Source organism: Pleurodeles waltl, chromosome 9 (assembly GCF_031143425.1).
Source record: "Pleurodeles waltl isolate 20211129_DDA chromosome 9, aPleWal1.hap1.20221129, whole genome shotgun sequence".
Lineage (NCBI taxonomy): Eukaryota > Metazoa > Chordata > Amphibia > Caudata > Salamandridae > Pleurodeles > Pleurodeles waltl.
This window is the reverse complement of record NC_090448.1, coordinates 898,397,509-898,420,549: the sequence shown is the minus strand read 5'-3', so window position 1 is coordinate 898,420,549 and position 23,041 is coordinate 898,397,509. Positions and strand designations below refer to the sequence as shown.

Sequence of the window (23,041 nt, the reverse complement as noted above, 5' to 3'; positions counted from 1 at the left end):
AGTGCTAGATAACAGTGCGAGCAGCCCAAAGTGCCAATTTCTGTCAATTTGCGGAATGCCCCAGAATCACACAGAGTTTTCATGTAACTCTATGTAAGTCTGTGGAATTAAACTCCGCGAGTTACACCCACCCCTAGTCTGGACCTTAGTGTTGGAGTGTTGTGCATGGAGGCCCCAATTGGCAAAAACTGTTTATATCATCTGTATATATCATGCTACTGGAATGTGTACTCCTCTACTTAACTGTTTACATACCAGAGAATTGTGACTTGTTGTTATTCACGCTTGCTGTGATTTTGATATATGACTTTACGGCAAATGCACCATGCAGTATAGTACTTGTCATGTTTTGATTGCACTGTAATAAACATGAACCATCTTCCCAAAGCAACTAGTTGTCTTTCATTGACTCATTTGAGTTTTAGGGGATACGGTCCAGACTGTGCTCATAGTGTCTAAAGGATCTATAACTTGTGCCTTTGCCATGCACTACTTATGATATCTCATATTACATCACTCATTAAATGTTTTATAACATCATTAAAAACAACACTAATGACATCTGAAATTACATCATTGATGACAACACTGGGCATGGCAGGGGCTTGAGTTATAGTTTCTTCAGTTCATTTTAATTGGTGAATTTCAGTATTTTACATTTAAAACATTATGGCCCTCATTACAACCCTGGCGGTCAAAGACCGCCAGGGCTGTTTTGGCGATTGCACCGCCAACAGGCTGGCGGTGCAATCTTGTGTATTTTGACCGCCGCGGTCGCACCGCCGGGGCCGGCGGTTTCCTGCCACATTTGCCCCGGCGGTGATAATCCGCCTGGGCAGCGCTGCTTGCAGTGCTGCCCAGGGGATTACGAGTCCCTGACCGACAGGGCCCCATGCAGCTTTTCACTGCCTGCTATGCAGACAGTGAAAAGCACGATGGGTGCAACTGCACCCGTCACACGGCCACAACACCGCCGGCTCCATTTGGAGTTGGCTCCTGTGTTGCGGCCGAGATCACCGCTGGGCCGGCGGGCGGAAACCAGGTTTCCGCCCGCCGGCCCAGCAGGGATCTCATGATGACCGCGGCGGGAGTGCGGCCGCATTGCCGGCCGCACAGCGGTCAGATAATGAGGGCCTATGTTTTAACTGAGATTTTCACCTAACTATAACATCACTTTCATCTTTGTTTTTTTCTATGAAAAAATTGACAGCTAGCTAGATAGACAGACACACAGACGGGTTAGGGGGGCATTGAATGAGAGGAAAAGCCTTGAGTGGGTCATGATGCTCTCCCTTCTGCAATGTAATAGATATGTATCAATGCAGATCTGTATAAGTATCCTAAGTACTGCAGCTTTGACCTTTGTAGTAATTACACATTAAGGCAAGGTATGTATATGTGTGTGTGTGTGTGCATGTGTGCATGTGTGTGTGTGTATAAAACCTATTGGGGGTCGCCACTAGGTAGATACAGTTAGGACCTAATTTCTATAGCACAATAGTTTTTTGTTTTGCTAATAACTTTGGCCTCATTTCATGATTTTTTGCTAAATTTTCCAAAAAAGAACAACACTCACTTCAGCATACTTGTAGAAAGTTTTGGGGTGATCTGTCAAATAGGGGCTGAGAAAAAGGGGGCATCCCAAGATGCTTTTGCCCCTCGCATTTTTCCATAGAGATTTTGAACAGGAATACAGGCCAAACCACTGGACAGATTTGCACCATTTACACCAAATTCGGCAGAAAGGTAGCTCTTGGACCAGAAAGCACCCTTTTTTATTATTTGGTGTAAATCTGTTTAGTCGTTTTTGAAAAAAATAAAAAATATATATATATATAAGGATGCAAAGGATCCGCGAAAGCTCCCAATTTCATGTTGAGATCTGATTGGCTACCAACACTGCAACAAGGAAGTGTTGGCAGCCGTGTTGGGACTCGGCTTCAGACGAGTCCCAAAAAAAAAGATTGAAAGAAAGCAAGGGGATCATGATAGTGATACCGTGACCCCTTGGCTGTGGTGCTGGGGTCCTACAGGGATCCCCAGAGAGCAAGAATGCTTTTTCAATTTTTTTAGTTTTTGGCAAGAGTTATGGCAGATCCACTGATTTTTTTTTTATTTAAAACAAGCCTAGGCTCCTGTGCTTCTTTAAATGAAGCCCCCAGGTGGCCCAGGTCCCTGGGGCACTGAAAATTTGATTGCAGGGGGGCCGCCAGGCCCCCCGCAGCCCTTGTGTAAATACAGGGGGGTCACCTGACCCTCATGCAGCCCCAGGAACCGCCAACTCCCTGGGGCAAAATACAATTTGTGTGTGGATGGCCACCTGGATTAAGAAAGTGGGGGGCTGCACGGCCCCCCTCAGCCCCAGGGACCACCACTTCCCTGGGGCTAAATAGGTTGGCGGGGGCTACACGGCCCCCCTCGAGGACTCATGGATGGCCATGGGGGCGGCAACCAGGCTGAGACTGGCCTATGGAGGGAAGCCACACGGCTCCTCTCCCCCAAGAAAATAAATACATTAATGCCAGGCCCCAGAGGGTGGGTTCCTGGTGTGAAAATTAGCCAAGGGGGGGGGGCACGAGATGCCCTTCCTCCCCCCCAACAAAATGTAGAAGGCCGGGCCCTGGGGGATGCAGTCTCCAGGGACGAGATCGACCCGGGGAGGGGGACCACGTGGCCCTCCTCCCCCTAGAAAATAAATATATTAATGCTGGGCTCAGCGGGATGGCCAAAATCAGCCAGGGGAGAAGGGCTGCGTGGCCCCCTTCCCCAAAAAATATTTTAGAAGGCTGGGCCCCAGGGGATTGGGTCGCGGGGCTGAAATAAGACTGGGGATGGGGAATGCGCACCCCCCATGGAATTGTAGTGGGCCCCAGGGGAATGGTGTCCCTAGGGCCATAACTGGCAAGGAGAGGGGGGCCACGTGCATGTGCGGCCAACTCCCACCCTCTGCAGATGGCCAAAGGCCATGCACAGAGTGGGGCTGGCAGGTTAGGGGTTGCTGGCCACAGGGACTGGTAGCAGTCCAGGCCCTGAAGCCAACCACACCATGCATGGCTGAAAACCATGTGCAGCACAAGGCTGAGTGGTTATAGGGGGTTACCCGCCAATCCTGGCCTACGGCCAACCGCGCCGCTGGTGGGTGGATTCACGTATAGTAATGAAAATTACTTTACGTTTTTAAAAAAAACATAGAAATTCACTGAAAAACCAAAGGTTACAGGGGCATTACAGTTAGGAAATAGAATTTAAAAAACACATAAAAAATTCACTTAAAAAAACAAAGGTTACTGTTAGGCTCACATTTTAAATGTACAAAACCATAGAAATTCTCCTGCTATAGTTAGAGTTATCTCAAGTAACTATAACTCATTCTCTAAGGTAACTAACTATAACTTGCCCCTTCACCATGCACTGCTAATTACCCCACAAATTACAGTACTCATAACATCTTTGATAGCATCATAGATAATATCAACGTAAATGTTGTAAAATTGTTGACGAAAAAACTGTGCATAGCAGGGATGCAAGTTAGAGTTACCTTAGGGCATGAGTTATAGTTACTTTAAATACCTCTAACTGTAAAAGGTGAGTTTCTAATTTCTATGGTTTTTTTTACCTTTAAAATGTAATGTGAACCGAACTATAACATCCCTGAAACGTGTGTTTCTCAAAACTCAATATATATATATATATATATATATATTTATATATATATATATATATATATATATATATATATATATATATATATACATACACACACACATATATATATATACACTTTGTGCTACTTCTAACTTTAACAGATGATCCAGTAAAACCAGGTTTAAATCATCTTTTCACACGACGAGACAATCGGGAGAATCGTGTTATTTTAAAGAGAAATAGTTGCATTCAGTCCTCCCCCGCCCCTCCCACCATCACACACTTCGTAGTTGTTTACAAACGTAATGGTGTACCAGACTGAGGAAGTTGCACCCGATAATGTGTAATCACAGTAGAAAGAGCAGGGTTCGAGGGGGCGGGCCCAAGGTCGCTGTTAACCGCCTCTCCATAAAGGTATTAATCAGATTAACCCGTTCAATTATCTGCTGTGGCCAGGGATCAGGCTGCGGCCAGGGGGCTCTTAAAGCGCTTTTCCTAATGGGGGAATGGATTACCTTAATTTCATTAAAATCTCAATACACAGATCAGGCTTCCTTTTCACGCCTCTCTGCCCCCCACCCCCGGGTCCCAAGCAGGACCAGGGCTGATGCGCCCCGTGCGCTGCAGCCGAGTCCAGGATGACGTGGGCTGGGTATAAAAAAGGGGCTGGGACGATGATGGGGCACTGCGGCAGGCGCTTGGAGTTCAGTTCACGATAGAGGAGTTTGGGAGGAGACGTGTGGTGACCGGGGCTGCCCATCCGTCAGAGCTCGTGTGCGCTTGTGCCAGGGCAGCTTCCTCTGCCTAGCCCCCGGTGGGTGATGCCTTCTGGCATGTTCAGCATTGACAGTATTCTGGCCGCCAGACCCCGCGGCAAGGACTCGGTGCTGCTGCACCAGGGCGGCCCGCTGCTCTACCCGGGACTGGGGGAGCCTCTATACGGGGCGCCCACCGCGGCGGACTACGGCGGCTTCTACCAGAGGGCCATGGGTCCCACGGCTGGCCTCTCGGCGCTGGCCGGCTCCAGGGTGGGCTACAACAGCGGCTACTACTACGGGCAGCTGCACATGCAGCCTCCGGGGGCCCCCGGGTGCTGCGGGGCCATGCAGCCCCTGGGGACCCAGCAGTGCTCCTGCGTGCCGGCTCCGAGCTCAGGTAAGGACGAGAGGGGGCAGTGCTGAGAACGATGTATGAAAGCTCTTTTATTTACCACAACTTCTTTCTGTCGTTAAACTTCAACTTCTGTGCCTCGTGGCGTAGTATGTTCACAGTCATGATAAACATCGTAGGTATAAGTATTTATACTGCCTGCGCCTGAAGCTGTACGACAGTGTGTACATTCCCACGGAATGAGTATGCATATATCGGTATGCATCCGTGTGTGTTTTAAATGTGATTATTTAGATATCTATACCTGTACATTAATATAGGTGCAACGTTTATCTCCCCTATAGTACGGAAAGTAGCAAAGTCCCGAATAATAAACTATACTGAAACTTTATGAGCGTCTCCGCTCAGGTGACTTTTATACTTTTCTCTGAGATACCTCAGACTGATGACTGACTGTCTATCTTACGCTCGCCTGTTGCTGTTTGTCTAATTAACCACGTCCTTCTACCTGTCAGTCTGTATGTATAGGTTTCTCATTCAGTCGGACTTTCTAACTACTTGTCTGTTTGATTGTCTGTCGACCGTCTCTCTGTTGCCGCCTACCCGTGATTGGTTACTTCAAGTAACTAATACCCCGAACGCTATTCAGTGCTTTAAATGGAGATATAGAAATGCAGGTACTCACTGTTCAGAGTACCTGTTTGCTCCTGAAAAGTGCCGGTACTCTCCTATTAAATGTATAGTCACAGTCCTGAGAAATGTAGGCACTCTCACTTATACATTGAAGAAGTGCAGGTACTCAGTACCAGACAGCACCTGCCCATTTAAAGCACTGGCTATTTTGAAAACAATGTTTAAGGCCCGTCTGAAAGTGTTACTTCGTGACTGTAGACTGCTCGCGTGACTCATTCGGGGGACAAACATTTCACATCATCAACAGTTACGCAGTTACATGTCCTGTTATAACTTTAAAATTAAATGAATATTTTCCAGAGGACACTGTCGATGACTGTTTTGAAAATATCATTTAATTATGAAGCGGTGTAATCTTTAAACAGCCTTACCAACAGATCAGTTGCTCAAGTTGTGTTTTTGCGCCATGGAGCTTTACTTAAAAAAAGTTTATATCTTTGGATTACTTTATTTATGCGTATAATAGGTCATTTTCCGGAAGGCGTGAAACTAGTATTTCTACGTTATCTTTTTTTTCTGTGATAGTTCCACACTTTCAATATGTGAAATCTATTTTCGGATTTGTGATATGTATGAATAGTTTGTTTCAAGAAAGCTAAATATTACCGAATACACACTTGAAACTACCCGTGTTTGTTTTATGAGATGTGTGCATCCAACAACTTTGGAAGTATTTTTTAACTTTTTCATTGACATATGAAATCTTTACTTCCAAGGATAATAATAATTTTCTGGTCAAAGTTTTGAAGCTATGTCTTTTTGTACCCCAAGTTATATAAACTTTAGGGAAGGTCAGCTTTTAGCGGAGATCTCTTTCGGGTTGCAAGGTACAGAATAAGTTTAAAAGCTACCAGCTCAGTATTGTGGGACATATTTTTCATACTAAGAGAAGAACATTTTAAGCAGATGTAAACCTCTCGTGTTCAATTATTTCGAGCTATTTATTCGACGTATTTTGGATATATAATCCCACAAAGATTCTACCTTTCAGAGAGTCTGTTTTTGTTTTCTAAGATCTATGTGCTTATGTTTATTGAGTTTGAAAGAAGTCAGTTCTGTGTATTGAGTTTTTTTCATTTTCATATTACAATATGTGCACTTTTAATGAACTTAATAAAAAGTAGTCATGTGTGTGATTTGGAGTAGGTTTTCGTTATTACAGAATACGCAGTTTCAAAAGGTTAAAACATGGTTAGACGTAATCTTAAGAAGGTAAAATGCAGCTCGATGTCTGTTTTGAAACAGTCCCTTCTTTATAGCTAAGTATGTCATTCCATGATGGTAACAAGTAGTTGGATATGTGTTTTGGAGCGTTCGTTTTTGTATGACAGGATATGTAATTTCAAGAAGACAAAGTAGCTAGATTTGTGGTTTGGAAGAGTCTTTTTTTAGATTGAAAAATAAGTAATTTCAATAAATTGAAATGTAGTTAGATGTGGTATATGGGCTTTCTCTGTTTTGTGTTACGATATATATATATATCAATAAGTTTTTAAACGGTTTCTATTTGTATTTCAGATTACTATAGATATTTTTTAGAAGCTAAAAAAATATTCCCAGGGCATTTTCAAACTGTTGCTTCATTGCATTACAAAGCATATACTTTCGAGGAATTAAAACATTGGCCAGGTGTGTGTTTTGTAATTGTCTCTTTTTGTATTGCCAGATGTGTACTTTCAGGAACTTAAAATTCATTAAAGTCAGTGTTTTGATTTATGAGGCTGGTACTTTCTAGAAGTGTACACGTTTTCCTGCTGTGGTTTTGAACACAACATTGCTTAACACAGCATAACCGCAGCCTGCGTGCTTATGAGCTCTGTTTGATTGTATTGTACTTTGCGCGCCCCAGTTGAGACGATAGTTGTGTAGTTCCTGTGGTGTGTGAGAAGACGAGTGTTATTTACGGTCCGCGTTGCCCTCACCGTGCCCTCCCTTGCTCCCATCCAGGTTACGACGGCTCCAGCTCGGTCCTGATGTCCCCTATACCCCACCAGATGATGCCCTACATGAACGTGGGCACCCTGTCGCGCTCAGAGCTGCAGCTTCTCAACCAGCTGCACTGCCGCCGGAAGAGGCGGCACCGGACCATCTTCACAGACGAGCAGCTCGAGGCCTTGGAGCACCTCTTCCAGGAGACCAAGTACCCGGATGTGGGCACGCGGGAGCAGCTGGCGAGGAGGGTCCACCTGCGAGAGGAGAAGGTGGAGGTGAGTGAAGTGCTCTGTTTGTCACAAACACCGTGCCTGGGCTGGCTTTCCTGCTGTGCTTCAGTAAAGCACGGCTTCACCACTAGCGCGCACAGGGCGCTCAACGCAGCGCAATGCTCGGCCTGGGCTGTCTTTCCTGCTGTGCTCTAGTAAAGCACGGCTTCATCACTAGCCCGCACAGGGCGCTCAACGCAGCGCAATGCTTGGCGCAGTTAGGAACCCTTTAATTCGCCGTGTATGTGCGAGGCCAGCAGTGGTGGCGATAATAGGCCCACGAATCAGTCAGAATATGTATTGCAACCAATCTGGGGTCACAGCATGAGGGGGGGATTTGAGGGGGTGGCAGTGGCCTTGACAACTGCGACTCCCGCTAAGAGGGCACACACATAGTAAGGGAACTAACTCCGTGTATACTAAATGTGTTTTAAGTAGACATTTTTAAAAAAAATAATGACTATGTACCAGGCAGCAGAACTTTAATGATTACGGAGGGGCATTAAAAACCCCATTCAGAAACATAGTTGGTGGGCCTGCAAGCAGACAAAGTTTCAAATGCATTTCGTTTCACAAACACAGTTATTATCTATCTATCTATCTATCTATCTATCTATCTATCTATCTATCTATCTATCTATCTATCTATCTATCTATCTATCGCTGTCTGGTTAGTAACTGACAGTCTCTTTATCTCTCGTGTGTGTGTACCTAATATTGGGAATTATTAGCCCTAAGTTAACTTTTTAGGAGCTTGCGCACCCCCGTCACGTAATTTTCTCCAATTACAAGGCAAGCTGAATAAAAAGTATTTTAAGTTCACGGCCAGGCAGAGGTCATTACTGACGGGGAGTCCCTTAGATACCAAATTCATTTAGTTGTAAAGGGAGAGGGAAGGCAATTCGGGGGTTGGTATAGTGTGTCTCATCCCATCGGGAATGGGAGATTGCATCCAGAGAGTCAGAATACAAGGTAGACCGAGCAGTGCACGTTGCAGTGCATTTAATATAAACTGTGCAAACAGACATATACTTAACAAGAGTTGCAAGCCCGCGGAAGGTGTGGCGCAGTGTACGCTACACATGCTATATAAAACCTGCATCCAGGGAACTTTGGACTAGAGCGCAGGCTGTACGGACGATTATTTCAGTCATCTCTTGAGTTTAGTGGGATGTTTGCTTCCATCGGTACTTCTAATTCTAAATCCAGTGCATTGTGGGGTTGTGTGTAAGTATGGCTGCGTGCGGGAGTGTGTGTCTGTGTGTGGTCATATCCTCTCACTATGAGTGAAGACGGGCTTTGTGTCCGATGAAGCTTTCCGTTTTTAAGGCGATGGGATGTGCCCATGAGCCACGCCACCTCCATTTAAAGGCGCCCTCTCTTTGGATCCCGCTTAGTCTTGCCACTGAGACCACAATGTACCTCTTTTTAAGCACTCTCGTTTGAAGTTCATTGCGATCTACTCATAAGACGTAAGCTTGTCTCTCTATAAGCTGCAACCCCTCACCTCTGTAGTAAATTGAGGTCGGCGCATGCTTCGGTATAAACTACATACCCTGGTTTGAAGTCTGATATCCAAGCATGCGAGCAGAGACGTTTTAAGGCAGGTGAAAAGTGGGCAATCACCCATGGCCCCCAACTTCCGGGGAGGAGAGTGTGGCTTTTAGGAAGCAACTTTATCTTTGTCTATTCTATTTATCTAAACGTCTCTCCTTCTCTGTCTACATCTGCCTCGGACTCAGTCTCACGACCCAATGTCATTTTAAGGATTTCTGGGGCTCAGGACACGACAGATTTAAACTATTTTTTGACCCTGTGGAAGATTAACATATAATTTAGTATTGTTGGGAATCATGCAAGATTAACTAGATATAAAGTAGGTAATAACCTTCAAATTTGTTCCAAACTGGGTCCCCAAACTATGTATTGTCCAGGGCCTCCAAAACCATAAGATGACAGAGCAGGGGAGCTCAATATGTTTCTGTAGAAACACACTCTCTTTTAAGTCGGTCTAGATCTGTTCATGTGAAAGGTAGTTCTCTTTCTAACTAACCCTCTGTTTGAAGACTGGTGAGACCTTGCCAGAGAGCAAAACATGTCTCTTTCGAATCGCATCTCCTTTGAAGTCCATTGAGATCTGTACATATTTACCCGGCGTCTCTTTCAAGCACATCTCTCTTTTAGCTCACTGAGGTATATTTACGAGGTCCTTAAATGGGTCTTTTAATCATACATACAGCACGTTGGATTCCAACTTAGATGTGCCCACTTGACCCAAAAACCTCCGTCTAGGCACACCAACTTTTTAAAACCAGGCAGGACGTGTCAATGACACCCCAACGTGGCTCTTTTAAGCACGCACTGTGTCTCAAATCCGACGAGATGCGTTTTATGTGACCCTAAAGAGGCATTTTTAAGAAAACATCCTACTTTAATTCCTCTTAAATAAGCCCAGTAGGCCTCCTAGAAGCCTCGCTCTGGGTACACCCCTCTCTTGAGCAAGGCCTGCCAGTGAGAGCCCACCATGTCTCTGCGCAAACCCGTGATTCAATCAGGTCGGCCTCGAGGCTCATGCGTAGCGCATTCAGGGCACACCCCAGGTTCCAATCCTGCTTAAAGCCTTATTGAGGACCCCACGTGACTCTTTCAGATCACATCCCATATGTAACCCCCCACGCCCCCCAGTTACATAGAGGCTTTTGTTTTTAAAACACTATCTTTTTCTGCCTGCAGGTCTGGTTCAAAAACCGCAGAGCCAAGTGGAGGCGACAGAAGCGGTCCTCGTCGGAGGAGTCCGAAAACGCGCAAAAATGGAACAAAACGTCCAAAATCTCCACGGAAAAGCGAGAAGAGGACGTCAAGAGCGACCTGGACTCAGACAGCTGATGCCCCCTCTGGGCGCAGAACGGACTGGAAATGACTGTGGCACGCCACAGCGGATGCTGCTACCTTGCACTGGCTCTGCCGCCCGGCAAGCTGTATATACTGTACATATGGTGACTTTTAATTTCCCTGTAAATAATTGTGGCTCGCGCAGCGATTGCACAGGCGTACACTGTATGGCCCATCTGTAATGTCCTATTTATGCCTAAGTTAATGGAATCATACAATAAACCTGTGGCACTGAGTAATGTGCCTGGCTTCTGCACCTGTCGGTTTCTGCTGCTCATTTCTCTGTTCGCTGCCTGTTGTCTGAGGAAGTCGGTGAGTACACGCTGTCTTCTTAATGCTTGGGATCAAACGTGCCTCGTGTATGGCGCACTATGCGTTCTTTGCGCACCAGAACTAAATCGCAAAGGCGCTCCTCAGTGAGCTCTTACGACCAAAGGTACTGAAGTAGGAAGTGGAAATTGATTTGCCGAAGATCAACTAATCTGATAAAGTTAAAGCCGGGATTCATTCAGTGGGCTCTTTGATCGAAACCTGCAGTTTATCTTATTGACGTCATCTTCTCTGATTAAAGTGTGTCAACTATGAAGACTAAATAGGCTGTTCTTAAAATGCATTTAATTTAAAACAATCCCCAATTCAGGTTTTCATAATTTAAATTATGTGTGTATTTAGACCCTTTGGGTCTTTATTCAGACCTTCTATTCTAAACTAATATCCTAGCTTCGTACATGTTCCAGTAGAAAATCCCAAGACCTGGAATAGTTGGGTCGCGAGAATTTGAGATGCCCGGAACCTTACTAATGCACGTAGGATCCACAACAGATGGGTAAAATAGGCTAGGACACATGCACGTATTTTTAAACATTATTTAAAATAACGGATGCACAGGTGCTCGCTGCTTTTCATAACTATAACTTTTCCATATTTACCGAAGATCACTCTGAGGGGATGCTGGTCGAAAGATGAAAGCGAAAAAATCCTAACTTTTGTACAGTGAAAGTAAATACAATGAAACAAAAAGAAACACAATATACACTATATTTTTGTTTTAACAACTCCTTGCTTCATCAGCCTGAGAACTCACGGTGCTGAATCCAACCACGCAATAGATATTTTATGGATCCATTTTTTAAAAACTTTTCTTCAGAAATGTTCACATTTAGAACACAGAAACTATTTCATTTACAATTAACGATATTTACCAGCGGAGTGTATTGAAAAAACGTCTGCCACCTTTAAGGTTTCATTCTCCTGCTCACACTGGACCTCAATGCATGTTATAAAAATATACAGTTTCAGGCCTGGTGTCTGTAATGGGTCATTCAACATTTTAACAAGAGGACAGAGAGTACTCTGCCTTTTTCATAAATCTCTCCCCACCTCTGAAGGGCATGGGGCAGGGCCCCCAAAGGGACGGTCTTTAGGCTGTTGCTGGCGCTAATGGTACATTTATAAAACAGCTTTTACCTATAAATACTCGGATTTTGTTTAAACTATAGATATTTTAACTCTGGCGTACATACCTGCATGGATAAACATTGCATTGACTTGCAGTGGCTGGCTGCCCTTTACTCCGTACTTTTCCAAAGGGGAGCGGTATTTTTAAGAACCTATGCTCCCAAATATTTGGCCTCAATCATTTTTGGGCGAAATGCAACTGAATTATTTATAACATTATGTGTACATTTAGTAGTAAATCCAGGGCACTTGCTGGAATACATCACTGCGGGTTGAGGTAGCTGCTGGTGTAATAATGCATGAAGATGAAATCGCCGTAGGCCAAGGCGGCTGCAGACCGCGTTTTACGGACATGACGTAATTAACGGAAGAATAATTATTGCTCAACTTCAAATGGACCTCGGACGCTTGAAATTCCCCACCATTCAAGCTAGGAAGTTCACATTTGTCAAGGACTTGGAAGTAACTCTCCTGATGAATGGCGGCCGCATGGCATGGACCTGTGAAAATATAAAATGTACATGGCACTTTTGATAATGTTGTTGACTGTGTGGACACCGGGGTTACTTATCACATTTCATAACATGCCTATTTGTCATTTTAAATCGGAGACATTTGATACACTATGGATATCTACATTTCAATGCTATGTCTGACCTCCTTAAATTAGTTTTATTTCCTAATTATCTTACTCACATAAAGCAAAAGTGAAAAAGTGGTGTACAATGGAGTGTTTTTGCTCGCATTTCGTAAGCTTTCAACAATATTCCTTTCTCTCCTCCTTTCTCGCCGCCATTTCTTGAGTTATGATTCAAATATGACATGCTGTGATGTAACATCACCCTAGTTAAAACAATCTGAATTTGAGCCTTGTTTAAATTAACACCTAGTCGCCTACCCGTCACATTATTTGAACATTTGGAAACAGCCCACAGATCCTATCTTCATTCTCACAAATTTGCAGAGGAAGGAAATACAGAGCAAGAGAAGTGAGAAAGGAAACACAAAGTTGAGTCATCTGTCCATGTTGTGGTTAACTATTCGCTTTCCCTTCAATGTGGAGAAGTGTATTTCTTTCACAGATATCAGCCTATAACGGCCTTCAACTTTCTCAAAGTTGTTAGTGAGATAACCTCTTTATGTACTATGCAAGCAACTCTTTGATCTGTGATCCTCAAGGGGTATTTCAACTTTAAGGTTTCTTGAACTGACTCAATTACCATCTTCTAAATATTACGCCGTAACCTGTTGCGCAATTACGCATACACTCACGCACTGGCGTGACCGTGCTCCATTCTACGAACCCAGAAGGCCTCATTGTTTTGTATTGTACATACATTTGTATACTGCTTGCTGCCCCTGATGAGGCGCTGAAGCGATTGTCTGCCTGGGAAAGCTAAACCAGTATGTGATTCCTCGCATGAGCAGAGGAATTTGGGATAAAGACCCGACCTCTACATAATTAGGTGAAGACAAACAAGATTTTCCTGCATGCTGGGCACAGCGCCTAACATTGAACGCTTGCTCCAATTCCTGATATAAACATTAGTAAAACTAAAAGCCCATGCCTAGAGGTGAGCCAGCTAACAAATAAATAGGGAGAGCCGAGGTCTGACATGGCTCCAGGAGCCTGTGCACCAGCTCAGCTGTGGACATGTTTGGTATGAAAGTCATGCAACAAAGATCTTGTAAAAGATGATCAATTCTCTTCAATATTCAAAGGTGTATTTTTTCTCCGTGCTGAAGCTTTTCATTATAGTACATCAGATTTTATCACTGATTTTAGAGGTGTTTATTTAAAAAAGTAATTTTTAAACTTGAACCTAGCCACTCGAACTTAGCAACATTCAGGAAACCTCCAGTTGCCTCAACCACAATGTCGTTAGTGATTGAAGAGGCAAGTCCGCTTTCCTGTGCAACTTATATGGGACTTAGATTCTTAGTAAACATGGAGCGACATTATAGTCAATCAAACATCGTGAACTCACATATTTGAAGGTGGTCTCATAAGGACTATTAAAGAAAAAAATGTTTGGTGAAATGTAATGTTCATCTAGAATTACACAATTTGGAGAAGCAGAAAAGCTGAGATAGATCCCAGGTTGAATTTCATACTATGCAATTCAGCAATGAGATGGGTATCATTCTTTACTATTTTAAATAAATGTCGCTACCTTCTTTTTCAATTCTTGACGCACAAGATTACATGCTGGGTGGCAGGCAGAAGTGATATAAAGTCTCGGCTCATTTAGGACTCAAAGGTCTAAGAGCTCAACAAACTGAGCCAGGGCCATGCGTCGTGCTTGAGGGTGGCTCGAGCTTTAAATTGCTTGCCCAGTTTGCCCCATGGCAAAGACTTCCATCTTTTCAAAGTAAAATCAGTAATTTGCTTACAGTTCAGGGTTCTAGAAAGACCTGGAATTGGTCCCTGAGAAACTTGTGATAAATACTAGGCTCGGGGTTAGCGTCACAAAAGTGATGCTAACCAACACAAAATGTTTTTTTCCTAATTTACTTTCCAGCGCAAAACTTGTTTTGCACTGGACATTACCCTAAAAGTAACAAAAAGCAGCACTTAGCTTTACTTAGCACCAAGGGTGCATCACTTGGGTGGTACCTGGGCTTTCCCTTGCAACCACTCATGTCTTTTGATGCAAAAGCATATCTAAAACAATAGTAGGCAAGGTTTTGGGTCAAAAGCTAATGCCATTTGCCATTTGAAAGCAGGCATTAAAAGAAGAAATGTTTTAATTTCTCCTTTCTTTTCTGACTTTGCACGCATTCAAAGTGGGAACAGTTTTTAAAGTGTGTCTAGGCATAGTATTTTGTACTGAAAAGGTATCTTTACAGTACAAAACCTATGCTAGACTCACACACACACCCTTGCACTATCACGCAAAGGTGTGTGCCTGGCGCACAGCAGCTGAAATCAGCACCAGCGCTAGAGAGAGGGGAGTAGACTGCCATATCTTTGACGCTCTCCTGCTCCGTCCCTGTCACGCAGTACAGCATTTTTCATTACTGCCCAAAAGTTTTGTAAATCTGCCCCTAGGTGTGCTTTTATATCATGACAAGTCTGCCTCTAATTGCTTCTGCACTTATGAATGGTTTCATCAGCTCTTAGCTATTTTTAAAGAGCTTTCTTCTTTGAATTTATTTTTTTAAGTCAATAAGACAAAGGGTAAGACATTTCTTTTGCTAATTTCCCTCATTTTTTACTGCCATCAACATAAAAATATCATCCATGCCAGCAAATTACTGGCCAGTTGGCAACTCTATCCATAACTTCAACCAGGAGGAACTATGACCCCGTTGCATACATGCCAATGAAAGAGAACAAACAAGAAGGCAATTTAGAAAGAATAAAATCAGAGACATTTAATTTCCCCGTTGACTTGCATTGAAGTGAAGGAAGTTTTAAGCAGGAAACAAACTAAAAAAGGGAAATAAATAATTGTGGGTCTGCTATACAAATGGTGAGTATTGGCATGTTTGACACACACCCTTCTCACCTGTCGAGGTTCTAGAGGACCTTTAATGAAGCATTAAATGCACGTTCATCATTTCGATCCAAAATATCCCTCTGGTGAACTCTTTAATTTTTGGCATGTATATCTCAGAATGACATAATAACGAATTTAGTGTGCATTTTACAAACGTTGCTATAAAGTACCTATTTTACTTTGTGGTGCCCTTAATAAAACTCCATACATCTGAGGGGGAATTTTTCTAAAAGGAAAGAGCGGCAGTTGGGAGAAGTGAGAATATTGAATTGGATCTAGTGATAAAGATTGTGTTGGGGAAATATTGAGCACACTTAATATGATGTACACATTACATTGGAACACAACAAAATATCTTTGCTAAAAGTTGACTCATCTAATAGTTATTAAAAACCAAAAAATGAACTTTCCTTAATACAGACTAGAGCAAAATGGCTGCCTTGAGGGGAACAGATGTGGGCCTGCACCATGGGCATCTGCAGAAATGTTTTCTGGAGGGGGAGTACCAGACTGTTTTTGGTGGGGGCCACAGCTCTACTAGTGCAGGCAGAGTAACATCACAGTGGCTGTAGTGTTGTGCAGCACTGTGAGCCTGCACACCAGGCTGTACCTAAATCCAGGGGGGCAAGCTCCCCCCATGCCCACCCTGCGGACGTCCATGGTGTGCACATCTGCACACACACACACACACACACATACCTGTAAATTCACCAGTTATGCATAACTGATGTAATTATAACTTCCAGCGCCACAGATTTCAGATGTCATCAGTGATGTAATATGTGATACCATAGGCAAAGCAACACAGCAGTGGGATTTACCTTGGAGCATGGACTGCAGCCAAGCCCTCTGCACAACCCACCCTTCATGCATGGCCTTCAGTCATGCACAACAGATAGGAAAGGTGCCTGTTCGTCTTTGCCTGTCGCCAGGCCCTGCACCCAACCCATTAGCATACACAGACTTTGGCCGTGAATAGCAAGGGAGGGTTCAGCAACCCCATGTGAGCAGCCAAACCCCTCTGTACATGGTCTTCAGCCATTCAGCTAGTTTTAAAACTAGTAATATTTTCTTTTGGTCCCACAAGATTTTCTTAGGACTCCCATGGGAGTCCCATTGGAGTTCACAGGCAGCCATTCTGGCTCTCATGGGAGTCCTGTGGAACCATGAAAATGCAATTATATATATATATTTTTTTGACCCAGAAGGAACCCTCCATTAGGGCTAAGGGGTCAAAGTAAGCTTAATTTGCCCTTCACCTCCTTAGTGTTTTTACATATTCAGGGCACAGGGGCTGAGTTCTCATGTCCTGTAATGGAGGTTCCAACATTTTCTTTCAGATAGCAGCCAGTCATCAGGTTGCTTGCTAATGCAAGACAATGAATCCCCCAGAAGCAATCTGGCTGACAGGAAAAGAAATACTCACAGCCAACCAGATCACTTCATTTTATTTTAATTCAAGGTCCTGTGGATTCTCACAGGAGTCCAGCAGGATCACCTGTCAACATCCATACATTTTTTGAACTTTAATTTCTTAAAAACTCCAGATTTATTTTTACATTAAATCACCTTTCTGGGTAAAGACCTTTCTGTTAATTTTGGTGTAAATTTGATCTGCTGTTTTCTGACTTATCCTTGTTTATTTCTTCTTTTGCAAAATGTATGGCGAAAAAGTGTTTTGGGAGCCCCTTTCTCTCAGTCCTCGCCTGACCTATCATCTCAAAGCTTTCTAGGAAGAAGGTGAGGTGGATAACATTTTCAAAAAAGCTTCATGAAGATTTATTGATCAATGCCTGTTATCAGCAAAAATAAAAAAAACATGGTAACCATGATTCATGTATAACTACACAGTGGTGACTCTACATTGGAGTCTTTTTCCAGAAAGGGCCATTTTGGATTTTATAACAATGTGAAAAGTGACAAAGTGCAATAAACATAGGAAAAACACTATGGGGCATATTTATACTCTGCGCCATTTGTGCATCATGTTTTTTGATGCAAAAATGGTGCAAACTTAACTCCGTATTTATATTTTTACACTAGATCCGTTTAGCGTCCAAATTTTGGAGTTATCATCATTTTTTAGATGCGTGAACCCACCTTGCGTCACTGAGATGCAAGGTAGGTGCTCCCATCCAAAAAATGACGCTATCCCCATAGCGCCATATTTATCCCCGTGCTAAAATGACGCATGGGTGGGAGGCAGACCCAAATAATGGGGTTAAGCTTGCTTAGCGCCAATATTTAATACCATGGACTGGGCCCACAGGTGCACACCCCAAGCCCCAGGAACACCCCCAACCACAGAACAGGGACACCAGAGGATGGGGGACCCCATCCCAGGTAAGTAGGGTAAATATAGGTAAGTAATTGTAATTGCATTTTTAAGTGCCATTGGGGGCCCTGAAACGGGGCCCCCTTCATGGCACTGGGTGCAAAGGGCATGCCCAGAGGACACTGGTCCCCTGTGCTGGCAATTGGGGTATTGGGCATAACTCCTGCCTTTTATAAGACAGGAGTCATGTGTTATGGATGATTGTGCTTCAGAAAATGACGCTAGGCTGCTTAACGGCATTTTTATGCCTCTAACCAGCCTAACGTCATCGTTTGACGCTCAGCGTCCATCTCCTCTACCGCCATACCCATTTGGCTAGAGTATTTTATTTTGACGCTAGCCCAAGCCTAGCGCCACCTTGTGCCATTCCTCAAATATGGCGCTGGCTGGCGCTGTAGAATGGCACAAGCCGTCATTAATCTTTTTGATGCAAAACAGTGTTAGCACAGTTTTGCATCAAAAAAGTATAAATATGCCCCTTCACATGAAGATCAGCATCGTCTGTTCTCCTAGTCATTAGCCCAAACTAACAGTCATAGTCCAACTGGTTTTCTAATTCATGTTGGTACAGTGAATCTAGTCCTTGTGCCAGGGTGTTAGAAATTCAATTTATGAGGCTCTGGAGGGACCCCTCCAGATTGAGACATTTAGGGCCTCATTACAACATTGGCAAGTTGTAAGCGCCGTGCGACCGCCAATGCGGCCGCACTCCCGCAGTGCCCATTTTGACATCCCCGCTGGGCCGGCGGGCGGAAACAGAGTTTCCGCCCGCTGGCCCAGCGGGGATGTGGGCCGCAACATGGAAGCCGGCTCCAAATGGAGCCGGCGGTGTTGCGGCCGTGCGACGGGTGCAGTTGCACCCGTCGCGCTTTTCACTGTCTGCATTGCAGACAGTGAAAAGCCGCATGGAGCCCTGTCAGGGGGCCCCCTGCACTGCCCATGCCAGTGGCATGGGCAGTGCAGGGGCCCCCAGAGGCCCAGCGACTCCCCGTACCGCCAGCCTTTTCCTGGCGGTTCAAACCGCCAGGAAAAGGCTGGCGGTCGGGGACTCGTAATCCCCTGGGCAGTGCTGCTAGCAGCGCTGCCCTGGTGGATTACTACCAAGGGGCCATTGTGGCGGAAAACCGCTGGCCCCGGCGGTGCTACTGCGGCGCTTCCGCCGCGGTCGTAATGACCCAGGAAGCACCGCCAGCCTGTTGGCGGTGCTTCAGTCATTTTAGCCCTGGCGGTCTAGTACCGCCAGGTTCAAAATGACCCCCTTAATGTCCAAAGTGGAGCTCGGTTGATCTGGATTCCTGGGTAGGTTTTGATAACACAGTAAAAAAAGCAATTATTACGACCTCTCTTATCTGTAGGTTTGTCAGTTTTATCTCTTAAAAGGGCTTTCCACATCTGTTATTTCTGTATTTTAGTTTACATGTTACTTGAATCTGTTCATTAAAGATGCCAGCTGTGGTAGGAGTAAATTATAGGGCATCAGTTACACAGCATCTCAGTGATAGAAATGTCCCCGATGTGGGGTATACAGTAACATTTGTGATTCACGGACATGCTGCATATGCCTTTGAAGTTATTTGCTCATGGGTGTTGTTTGACTCCATAGATGCCAGTACTAGGCATTTTCATACATATAAAGCTGAAAACACTCCTGCATAATTCCAAGCATTTATGTACTTGGAGGTCCCTTTGACCAAGCAAGAACACCAAATATGCTTTGAGTGGGCTTTAAAACACGCTCATGCACTGTATGGAAACAAAGCTGACTGGGATAAAGTATCTATTCAACATGTAATTCCTTTATGAATTGAGTCCCAAATCAAAGCTCAATGTTCCCTGAGGCTAAATGTAGAACTCAACACAAAAACAATTTTACATCAGCTGCAGTATCTAGGTATAATAGTGCCTGAAAGGGAGTATCTAACCCTTCCTCATTTAAAGGGCTTCAGCTATATTTTAAATGATTGGCGATGGGCTATAAGAACAGTCCTAGTTTATATGTCATACAATGGAGATGTTCCAAGAAGATCCCAAAGCACTGTCTTACATTGATGACATTTACATGACAGATGATGATTTAGAATAGCACATACCTAGGTTGGACCAAATAGTGACAATGTTAACTACATATGGTTACAAAATTACCGTTAGAAAAACTGGAATTGCTTAATTGAATGTGATTTTCCTTGAATAGGAACTATCCAGTGAGGGTAGGGGTCTGGCACAGCACTTCTTGCAGACATGTGCCACCTTCCAGCCTACAAATACTTTAAGAAAGTTACAGGCCTTCATGGGATTTCTTAACTTTTTCCACATTATTATTGGAATAATTATTTACAATTATTTTACACATTATGCTGAGTGAATTCCTTGTACACCTTAATTTCTCCACATGTTCTGAAATACATTGGACAGAAAACACACAGCTATCTTATTAGGACTGCAAGCAGAGATGTCAGAGACTAAGGGCCAGATGTATGACCATTTGTTTTGCGACTCGCAATTTGTGATCCGTTTGCAAATCGCAAATTGCAAGTCTCAAAACAAAATGTACTACAGTGTTAACCACACTGTTTGCAATTCTCAAATGAGTCTCAAGGGACCTGCCTCATTAATATGAGGCAGGTCGCAATTTGCGACCCATTTGGGAATGGCCACACTCAAAGGGATGGTGGCCTGCTGGGCTTAGCAGACCACCATGTATTTGACTGCTTTTTAAATAAAGCAGGTTTTTTTAATAATGCAACCCGTTTTCCTTAAAGGAAATGGGCTTCATTTCAAAGAGAAAAAAGAAAAGTTTTCTTTTCATTTTTTCAGAGTAGGCAGGGGTCTGTGGGACTACTGCCTACTCTGAAAAAACATTTTCACTACCACTCACAAGGGGGAAAGGGTCCGGTGGAGACCGATGCCCCTTTGCAAATGGGTTAACACCAGTTTGAAATTGGTATTATGTGTGATTGTTTTGCGACTGCATTCATGGTCACAAAACAATAGTACATTCCCCTGCGAGTCGCAATCTCTATTTTGCGAGTCAGTAAATGGATACCAAAGTCGCAAACAGCGATCTTCACCATTTGCAACTGCAGAATCGAATCATACATATGGCCCAAAGAACTTGATTTACAATTTTGAGAATGGAGTAATCTCCATTAGCCTGGCGGAGGACTTAACGCCCACCAGACTGAGACTACTCATCCTACCAAATTTACAAATGGTCGTCATGCTGGCCGTCTTTTCCAAAGCATTGGCAGGAACTGAGGAACTGCTGTCACCATGGTTCTTGTCAGTGCTATTTACTGTTTGGTGCATGGCTCTGTCAGTCTGCTGCACCAAACTGTTTTATTTTTTATTTTCAAAAAGAAAATTTCAAAGTGAGATTTCCTTTCTGAAATAAAAAATAGCATCTTCCCCACACCATCGGAGTTTTCTCCCATGGTGCGTGGAGCAGTAGGCATTTTACCACCAGGGTTTTCGTGGCTGTGGTGGCCAGTGAAAATTGACCTCTACTTTCACCTATCTAAATTAGATGGGCAGAATTTGAGTTCTGCCTTTGATGGCCCTTGCTCCACAGGGACGTTGGTGGGGTTTAATCACAGCCGAAATAGAATAGTCTTCGCCAGATTGAACCTAAGGTCCCCCCACATCCAAATTTGGTGGACAGACCATTATCTTGGCAGTAGGTTTACTCCTTCATTATGGACTGTACATACCATCAAGATATAAGCGAGCCTCTAAATATTTACGGACTATGGAATAGCAAAACAAACCTAGTTGTTAAAATTGTCTGCAGGTTTTAGGGCTGCACATATATAGTTTGAAAGGAAGGACAAACAGCTCCTATTACTTACAAATCACATTTTTACTCCACAACTGAAGCATGCTTTGCTCCCACAGAGACAATTCATACTGTGCTCCATTTTGAAAGATCATCCTGTGCCGCAAGGAAATGGATGATTAAATGAATGAATAATTCTCCTAGATGAGATGCCATAACAAAAGCAAGCATTCCTAATGCATGTGCTCTACTCCTGCTTCGGTTGCAGTGTGCCGCATATTAGACCTCAGGTGGCATAAAATTTCAGTAAAATCCAACTCTCCACAATCAGGAATTTCTCCTCTACCCACAAATAACACCACAAAACTTCTAATATCTTACACATTGAGAATTACAAGAGCATCTATTAAACAGATCGATCTGTGCGTCCTATGGTTATTACAAAATAGAGATACTCTGATGCTGGCAAAGCAGTGCAGGTACATTTTTTAAATGCCAATTTCAAACCCCCCAACATACTCACACCCAAACCTTAGTTAGTAGCACTGCTCAGCCTGAAGAAATTCATGCCTTGTTGTTTGCTCTACAGAAGACTGATCCTGATCCATCAGTTCCCACAGTAATTGTGTCAGATTCGGTATTCTGTGTACTCAGAAACAATGATGATTTAACACTCTGTTGATTGAACCGATTCAGAAATTCAAAATGGAAACTAGTTAAAAATATAAAGTTCTAGGGAAAGGTGGCTGTCTTGAAGACAAGCTTCCTTTGGTCCCTGTTCAATGTACCATGGCCCATAAAAGTGAGGGAATTTACACTAAAGGCAACTGTACAGTTGAATTAGCTACAAAGGTGGTGGTGCATACTTTTAATGTGTCAGTGGTAACCAGATCTCAAGCCAAGATCAACACAGACATTTTGGCAGTGATATGAGCAAAGGCTAAGGGCGGACAGCATCCAGATGGCTTTTCCTGCAAATGCTCCTTCACCGGGAATTATGATAGCACTCTGATGGTTTTATTACCTTGCCTTGGAGATAGACAGATTCCTAATGAATATGCTAGATTAGACCTAATTAAATTTGCTCATTAGGGTTCAGGGTCTGCCAATGCTGGAATGAGTACCACAGTAGCCATGCTCCAACAAATATACTGATAGACTTACCTACCTAAACAGACTAAAACCATTTAAATGCAATATCTGCAGGCAAATAAAACACTCTACTGTTCCAAGTTCATTCTTGTGCCAGATTAGAATATTGGTGCTTTTAGTGGTCATAAAAGATTTGCAGTGCCTAAAAGCAATGGGAACAGATCATACCTTTTATTCAGACAATGGTTCTGTGTTCACTGCAAAGGCATTCATGGATGCTATGTCTGCTCTGTGAGTATGTCTGAAATACTCACACCCATTTTGTGCAGAGAGCTTTGAC

The 23,041-nt window shown here is 43.6% G+C and overlaps 1 protein-coding gene across 1 annotated transcript; it reads left to right on the top strand.

The window, feature by feature from the left end:
• The first annotated feature begins 4,316 nt into the window (after window positions 1-4,316).
• On the top strand, window positions 4,317-10,797 carry GSC (goosecoid homeobox). The gene is made up of 3 exons (XM_069208244.1): window positions 4,317-4,800; window positions 7,396-7,655; window positions 10,383-10,797. Exons 1-3 carry the CDS (start codon window positions 4,467-4,469, stop codon window positions 10,533-10,535), a joined length of 747 nt encoding a protein of 248 aa, XP_069064345.1. The 5' UTR covers window positions 4,317-4,466; the 3' UTR covers window positions 10,536-10,797.
• Window positions 10,798-23,041: the final 12,244 nt, after the last annotated feature.